The sequence below is a fragment of the Austrofundulus limnaeus genome, unplaced genomic scaffold, assembly GCF_001266775.1.
Source record: "Austrofundulus limnaeus strain Quisiro unplaced genomic scaffold, Austrofundulus_limnaeus-1.0 Scaffold104, whole genome shotgun sequence".
In the NCBI taxonomy this organism is placed as follows: Eukaryota; Metazoa; Chordata; class Actinopteri; order Cyprinodontiformes; family Rivulidae; genus Austrofundulus; species Austrofundulus limnaeus.
Genome location: NW_013952506.1, coordinates 380,570 through 389,218, shown reverse-complemented (window position 1 = coordinate 389,218; position 8,649 = coordinate 380,570). Strand labels below are relative to the sequence as shown.

Below are 8,649 nucleotides of genomic sequence, written 5' to 3'. Positions count from 1 at the left end.
CACACACACACACACACACACACACACACACACACACACACACACACACACACACACACACATCCCCAGCCAAGCAGGTCCGTGTGATGGGTTGAACCCTGTGATTTTTACAGCTTTCTGCAGATCACAGCCTGCCACTCCCAAAGGTGTGGCGTTCAATCTGTTACCTAATGAACAAGTCTGAGCAAGAACAAAAAAATGTGTTAATATTTGTCATGGCAGGAGTTTTATGCTATACACTGTGGTGCAGATTGACTCAGTGAACGGTTGGTTTTATAGTTGAGCTCAGTCCAAGATGATTTTTAAGATCAAGTGTTTTTCACGATATCTGAAATAAAATTTGTTTCTGTGTTGTAGCAAGGGTGGCAGAAGAAGGATTTTGTCGATACTCTCTAAAAAGGGAACAAGGCTCTCTTTACCTGCAAGACTTGCTCATAAGATCACAAAGGGAATTTTTTTTGACCAGCAGGATCTAAAACGTTTTGTGCAACGCAGTGGACATCACAGGAAATGAACTACAATAACAGCAGGACAATGAATGAACTTTTGTACTTATGTCTGCACCTAAACCATTCATTCTAAACAGTTTGTATAGTGTCTTATCTGGGATTTGTTTCCTCTGAACAGTATGAATTTAATTAAGAGCGTTTTTAATAATGCTGGTTGACTTGTGCCCCCCTACTGTTGTAACACTACAACCAAATACAAAAAAATTTAAGGCACATTTGTAAATATTTCTCAATGTTTTGTATTTTGTTCTACATTTAAGACATCTCATTATTCAAGTAAAAATTAACATTTGAGTGTAAATTACAGATTAAACATGTATATAGATTACAGGGAACACTTTACCATTTGACTTTTATATTTACCTGTGCTTTATAAAGCATAAAATCTGTTTTTTTATATATAAAATGCTGCAGTGAGAGATCAGCTGGTGAAGTGTAAAGGTTTTTTTTTTTTGGCTTTGCTCCTAAAGTTCATTTTAAGGTTTATGAATGAAAATGTTGCATATTTGACCACCTTCTAGCGATATAACATGGTACACAGAAATTACTTTAAATGTATTTGTTAAAAAATCTTTTTAGAAAAATACAAAAAATGTTGGAATTGTAACAATTTCTGCTCAGCGGTATAAATGGTGATTGTATGTTTGGGTTTTGGAAACTTGTTTTCTTTTCCATGTTTTTCACAGATGGATGTATCATCTGATTTAATAAATAAAAAGACGTTCTCTGAAGTATTTCGTATGTGTGTTGCTGTAACAGACGCTGAAATGCCCAGACCACACCCTGTTTACATATTTGCTCGTGCTCAAACAGGAACAATACTAGATGTTCTCTGCTGCACCCATATTTAGACTCTTACTTCACTACACGCAATTGTTTCTCCAGAACTCAGTTCTGTCAAAAAGGAAAAGAACTGTATGTTTACCAGAGAAACTATCTCTTTAATTTATCTGTTTATGCCAATCATTAGTTATTAATTGTGGAATAAAGAAACTGCTTAAAAAGACAGATTTCTTATCTTTACTTTCCCCTTTGGGGACTAATAAAAAACAGATCAACTAAACACACCAAGTTCCTTCTTTTCTGGGAATATTTTACACAATGGTACAAAGAACAAATTGTGATAATTCAAAACAAGAAATGGCACATTACAATTATACCGTGTACAGAAAAATAACGCACCTGGCTACACACCACAAATATAAAAAGAGGTGGTCATTTCGTGGATCGGTGGGATTCACACGTCCTCCTTGGTGACCAGGCAGTAAAAGTCTGAGCGGGCTGCGTAGCTGCGTGCTCCAAGATCCGACATGTCGATGTCAGAAGGCTTTGGCTCGGCTGCTCTGATGGGTTCATCAGGGAGAACTGGAGCTTTAGAGGTCAGATTCCTGTAGACAGGTAGCCGAAGACCTGCCAGAAAGAAAACCATAAAGCCACAAGGTTATCCCAGTATTATTTAATCTTTACTAAATATTTTACTCTGTACATACAATGACTGAAAAGTGCAAAATGTCTGGGACTGAGAAATTACATTTCATTCATGTCAACACTGCTGCTAAAACCTGCAGCTTTGTTCAACAGATGACAGGTGAGAAATGCAAGGCAAGCACAGATAACATGATAATCTACAGCTAAGTACTGCTGAGAAAGAAAGAAAGAAAGCTGGTTGTATGTTCTTGACTCTAACCAGACTCATCTATGATCTGTACAAACACATTTATACTTTAGAAATACTGCAAAAACATTCACATTCATTAAAGAAAAACAAAATGCACAGGAAGTATTTTAACTGCATCTCAGTGGTATCTTCTCATCTTCCTGTCTGTCGTTCTACATAAGCTCACCATAAATATTTTATATTTGTTTTGTGTTTTTGAGATGTGCCATCTGTGAAGCACATCAGGTACCAGGAGGTGGAAATAAAACCACAAGTTCAGTGAAGTTGAAATTCATATTTATAGAATCAATAGCTTCTAAACAAACTAAACTGGTGAAAAAACATCTCCTCCCAACGGCAGAAGAGCAGAAAATACACAACCACACCATTTTAGTCAAAACAAACCACAATTAATTGAATTGTTCAATTCAGAAATTAGATGACCAGAAAAAAAAAACCAATTCTCTAGCAGTTTCACAAACTTCATTGAGTGATCCTAGGAGCTATACTGTCGGGGGCAATAGAAAAAGCCCCTGGTAGAGTCTGCCATGGACTGGTCTGAATGTTTGCCACAGCAAAACCAGTGTTGCATCGCTGAAATTATGACCTATTTTCATGTGCACAAAACTGTATCCTACATATGAGCTGCGCAATATTTGGTCCCCATCCAACTTAGATGTGCTTTTTATTTTGTAAATGCAACAATTAATCAAGTTACGAATTCATACATTTTCCCCACACAGTAAAAATAGCAAATCACAAAAAATACATTTCAAGTGCTCAACAGACACTAAACTTGAAGCAATTTAAAACAAGTTGTAGATGCCACCGACTATTTTAAAATAACTTTTTTCCATGTTCGAAATTCAAGCATCAGTGTGAGACATTTTGGAGCTTTCCTCATGCTGTGTGCCAAAAGTCACGACCCAGTAAAATACTGGCTTAACAATATTAAATACATTAGCTAGTTACAATTGGTAAATGGTCCCTAAACCCTTATTTCACTGTTAATACAAACTGAAAACAACATTAAACAACACATGCTGAGTTCTCTGTGAAAACAAGTTACTAAACTGAGGGAACAGATAACAAATCTGTTCATAATTTACTAAACTGACGTTTGAATTTATTAATGTAGTTTGACGTCTATTTTTGATTTAGATCTGTTGCCTTGTGTGCTTCTTACAAAACACTTAAACTAACAAAGCAAATATTTGTGCAAACCTTTATTTTGTTATGAAATGAAACATTAACTAAGGTTTAGTCAGTGTTTGATGATTTAAAATACTGAAACAGGGAAATTTAATTGAGCTGTTAAGATTTTTGTCTAACAAAGTGCACAACATTCAAGCAGTATTTCGTGTTTCATCAATGTGCATACACATACAACTGAAAGCAATTTGTCAAGTGTTTTAAAAGAGAGGAGCCAAGGCAGAAGTGACAGCTGAGCTTACCCAGGTCTCCAGCTGGATCAGTGTCTGAGCGACAGTCCAGGTAGTCTGGGTCAAGGGTCAGCATGGGGTCTTCATCTTCTTGTAGCACAGTCTGAGGGTCTCCTGCAGCCTGACTATAGAAGGTGACCCTACGAGGCATCGCTAAAGCCAGTTCTTTCCAGAAGTCAGAGGAAGGAATCTGGGCATCAAAACCACAAAAACAAAACATTATCTCAGTTTCACGCTGGTAAATAAAAGAGAAGTAAGGTTTTGGAAGTATAAAACCTTTGCATGCATAAATAAAATTATACCCTGCAAAGACCATATTGTAGGGTTCATTAAATAACTAAACCAACCCATTACAACCCATAACAACAAAAACTATGCTTTCCAGAATTACAAACCAAAAAGGTTTTATTTTATGCAACATACTATGTTTCTATTTGTGAAATTATAATCCAAGTATAATTATATATAGGCTATAATTAAAGATAAAAGCAAGGCTTAGCCCCTCACACATAACCACATGGAACTGGTCTGATCATTTCTCGGACAGATTTCTGTCTGTGCCGTTTTTGCCTCAGGCCGTCTCCTTGGTTGAAAATAAGGAGAGCTCAGTTTGAGAAACGGGACGATGCATACTTTTGGGCACCAATCAGAATCAGGCATCATTTGAATCTCAACTTTGACTGACTGACACTCACACAAAACTCATTAATCTTTGCAGACTGGGAGCACTGTCTGAAAGGAAGCTTTTAAAAAAAGCTCTGATGAAAGATGACACACATGCATGGGTTAAAGCAAAAAAAAAACTTTTTATTTTTTTTCTAAACCCTCCCACCACCACACACCCACAGTATAGTACACTCCTACGCGATCCTGTGTACTTTGGCTAAGGGCATGTACGCATTATACTCCTAACAATTTCTCCTAAATCAAAGTAGACAGTATAGCTCTCAAATGAAGCGTTATACAAAGACTTTAACCTGAACCATTTGGACCAAAACGATTTGTAAAGAACAGAGTGATTTTGAACAGCTTTTCTGTAGTTTTCAATATTGTCGTTTTCAGTGTTTTAATTAGAAAAAAAATTTTTTTTTTGGCAAGACTTGAGTCAGACATAGTTATATAAATATTTAACCATCCTCATAACTTATAAGTGCAATTAAACACATTATGTATATGTGTGATATAATAGCCTATATGCCACGGACTTCTGATTCGAGCACTTCCACATTCCTTTGCCACGCACCGGTCTTCCGGTTCCCAGGCAACACAGTGTTAGCAAAAGATTTTTTCACCTGACAACGACTCTTAATGATCTCCACAGTACAGAATTAGCATGTTACATTTACCAACATTAACACAGGAGACGTACAGGCCCAGCCAAGGGAAAAAAAATCACTCCAAAGTGGATTAAAGCCATAAAAACAAAGGAAAGACATTCGTGTTTATGGTTCCAGAATTGAGCCTTTTTCACTATTCCTCGGCTGCTTGTTCCGTGAATTTTTCACGTAGAGCTGTGACACTTATATTGTTGGAAAGAGCAGAGGCTGGGCTTTAAATTGATGGGCTACTTGTATGGTTTGGATAGTTTTCCCCGACGTTGAACTGAACTGAAAAAGTAATGATTATCAGGCGGAGGTTCTACGGCTCTCGGTACTCGGGGGGAGGGGGGGGAGGGGCACTCGTCGCTCGTGTTTTGTCTACACTGTAATATGCACTCTAACAAGGTTTTACTTTAGCAAAAAACTCATGACAAAGTTGCCTAAAAAAATTTCATACTCTGTATAACACAAACGCGCACACACCTACCTTTGTACCGGCTGCTGTGTGTTAGCTTCCTCCTAGCTGTCATCTTTCCTCTCTCGTCTTGGCTGCAAGGGGGATAACTGTACATTTCCCTTTTGTAACCTCCGTCTTCTAATTTCTGATGCTGGCTCTTGAATAGCCTCAGGTTTGAAATGCCGATTACAAACGCGAGCGTGAGCTTTTAAAGATAAGTTTTCCTTGTAATGCTATGATCCACTGCTGTCACCTTTCCTCCTCATCAAGAGGAAAATGGAGAAAAACGAACTACTCGATCGTATCTGCTGCTTAGTGGACACAACGGCACACAACAGAACTCACGTTTTATACCAGTAGATCACAGATGCTTTAACTTTTGTGACTTTTTCACGGACTAGTTCTAGCTTACGCTAAAAACAAAGGCAGTAATCAGGAAGTGGAAGAGATGCGCGTGGCAAGAATTTTACCGGAATTACGTCATTAATGACCGTGGCATGTAGGTTATGGAATATAAAAACAATTATAGCATATACTGCATTTTTCTTTTGCACAGCACAAAACATCTTAAAACTACAATTCTTTTTGTTTTATTAGTTGTTTCTTTGTTAAAATTACTATTTTGTTTAAAAGAATTAGGGATTTTCAGCTCACAGTCATTTAATACTACTTATTCTTCATATTTAATCATTTATTGAATTACATTTATCCCTGTAGTTCTGTCAGAGTATGGGAATCTCACAGAAAGACTCCAGGATGTGCACACCGTGGCACACTCCCGTGGCAGTAGGCTACTCTCTCACGAGGACAGAGGAGTTTGGTCACGGGTGGAAGATAGGACGTATCTGTTCGATACTGATGCTCTGAACACACAGACATCTAATATAATGTTAGGTTTTAGGGGCCAAAGTTGGGGGTAGCTCAGGAGTAAAGAGCAAGAGGAGAGGTTTGCTCACTCAGGACAGGAGCTGTAGGCTGACCTGTCTCTGCTCTCACTGCCCTGCTCTGATTGGATAAAACTGTGGCTCTTGGGTCCATTTAATCCGGCATCATTAGATTGGATGGCTTTAATGACACCACAACAGAAAACAACTCGTCTCCCCTCCTCTCAATTTTACAGATGATAGAAATCTGTCTCGGCCACATTTAAGATGACAGAAGTCTGTTGTGGCGAGAACTTTAAGCCCTAAACCTGTTACGTATTTTTAGAAAAGCCCTTGGGATTTAGGAGCTTGTTTTTTGAGTGTAGTTTGAATAATTTTAAACATACCTCTCTGACACGCTGTCTATGTAAAGCAGACCCTACTTCCACGTTTCAGTACAAAAACAAATGTTTTTAATGCTAGGGTCAGAAAACCTTGATATAATTTGTGAAAAACACAATTGTGTTTAAATACACTGATTATATGAACTAAATGTTGAATCGTACCACAGAATTGTGTCTCCAAGTCAGTATGGTGAGTCGATGTTGGTACTCATTGAGCTGCTGTTTGACGTCAGAACTCATGCGTCTGGACTGACCCTCCAACGTGATCAGGATGGGTTGTTGACATAACTCCAACAAGTGCAGAAAGCCCTGTCTGAAAAGGAAACCGCCTCAGTACACCAGACATGTTGCACACATGCAACACTGACCTCAAGTGGTAGATTGTGCAGCAAGGATTTCACTCATAAAGATTAGATGCTTTTACAAATTTCTCTAGTTTCAACAAGTCTGTGTGAGTCTGACCTGAAATTGCTGGTGCACCAGTCCTGCTCGAGGTAAGCATGAGAAAGTAGCACAATGAGACGGCGAGAGCGGCTTATGTGCATTAGGAGCTCTGCAGAAGGAGCTAGATTGTGGAAGAATTTTTTTTTTTTACTTTTCAGACATTACAGAAAACAAACAAGATTTTTACTGCAGACAATGTGGACAAAAATCAGAAAAGCTTTAAGGGAAACACTCTCCACTCAATGTTACCTGCACCAGGTAAGATATCGTTGTCATTGAGGTGCAGCTTGTATCCACTTTTATTTTCCAGGTGAGGTTTGAGAATAAAGTTGACGAACTTCCTGTCGTAGTCGTTGTTGACATATGAGATGTAGGCGTCGTAGAGTTTCCCATCTGAAGACGCAGAGATACAAACATCCCATGGGTGTTAAAACTACACACAGGAGAATAATAACCTCATCGTTTCTGTAAGACTTACCGTTGAGCTCATAGTCCCCATATGAGTTTTTGTACCAGAGTTTGATGCTCAGGTGACACCTGGTGTACACAATGGCTGCTACACCCAGCAGGAGGAGGAGGATGATGGCTGCAGTGACAGCAGCTGTGTGGCTGGGACTGTCTGACCACACAACAGAAACAATAAGCATTTAATAATAATTAAATATTTCCCTTAAAAATGTCTAATTCTAACCACTGAGCTCTTGTATGACTTATTTAGTTAGATTGTGGACAATTAATACTAAACAAAAATAAAATCCACCTCCACAAACACAAGCAGTTTCTTTAAACAAAAAGAAATACGAAAAGACTTTTTAAAATTCTATTAAAAACATACTCTTCAACCTTTTTCATTGTGCACAAAAATACTGAAACTTTTCACACTATTTTTACAGTGTTTTGGTTACAAATACTAATATTAAGTAGCCAGCTCACTAAAAAATAACTTAAAAATAATTAAGTGAAACAACAAGTGAAAGCAGCAGATCTTTCTCAGAACTGTTAACAAACCAGTGTGAGTGAATAACACTTTTATTTTTGCTATTCGCAGGTATGTTGCTAACTTGTCAATATGAGAAATGTTAAAATACAAGCAATATAGAAATTAAATAAACAATATACAGTAGTTTTTATTTTACATATGTTAAGAGCCTGATCTGCCCACTACTGTGTTGAATACAACCATATATAAATTTTGCATCTCATGTTTTGCATTTTAAACCATTTCCTTACGTCCTCTCTCAGTAGCAGCTCCTGAGCATAAATTTTAGTGGGGCGGACATTGTTTTCCTGAACCAGTATCTGACATTTTTTAATCAGTTATTTGTCTTTTTTCTCTCCCCGCAGGTCGAGTCTCATAAAAAAAAAGTCTGGTCTAATAAGTAAATCAGAGAAACACCACCTGCACCAACCCAAAAGTACTTTATTTTTACTGTGGATAAAATCAACCCAGCAGGTACACAGATTTCTGGATTGGATTTCTAAATTAATTTTAAGTATTTTTTTCTGCATTAATACTCCAGATTAACTGAGTTAAATGAAGGGGAAGACGTCCTG

General features: G+C 37.7%; 2 protein-coding genes across 2 annotated transcripts in view; one reads left to right on the top strand and one right to left on the bottom strand.

The window, feature by feature from the left end:
* pkp3a (plakophilin 3a) overlaps window positions 1–1,240 on the top strand; it is a 21,109-nt gene extending 19,869 nt beyond the window's left edge. Inside the window, exon 13 of the mRNA XM_014013606.1 lies at window positions 358–1,240. Within this exon, the coding sequence (XP_013869060.1) occupies window positions 358–396 (39 nt within the window). The 3' untranslated portion in view covers window positions 397–1,240. The remainder of the gene's footprint in view (window positions 1–357) is intronic.
* A 266-nt stretch (window positions 1,241–1,506) lies between these two features.
* sigirr (single immunoglobulin and toll-interleukin 1 receptor (TIR) domain) overlaps window positions 1,507–8,649 on the bottom strand; it is a 12,406-nt gene continuing 5,263 nt past the window's right edge. The window contains exons 5-10 of the mRNA XM_014013608.1: window positions 7,574–7,714; window positions 7,345–7,488; window positions 7,114–7,216; window positions 6,814–6,964; window positions 3,621–3,798; window positions 1,507–1,919 (exon numbers count right to left, since the gene is read on the bottom strand). Of these exons, the coding sequence (XP_013869062.1) occupies window positions 1,747–1,919; window positions 3,621–3,798; window positions 6,814–6,964; window positions 7,114–7,216; window positions 7,345–7,488; window positions 7,574–7,714 (890 nt within the window). The 3' untranslated portion in view covers window positions 1,507–1,746. The remainder of the gene's footprint in view (window positions 1,920–3,620; window positions 3,799–6,813; window positions 6,965–7,113; window positions 7,217–7,344; window positions 7,489–7,573; window positions 7,715–8,649) is intronic.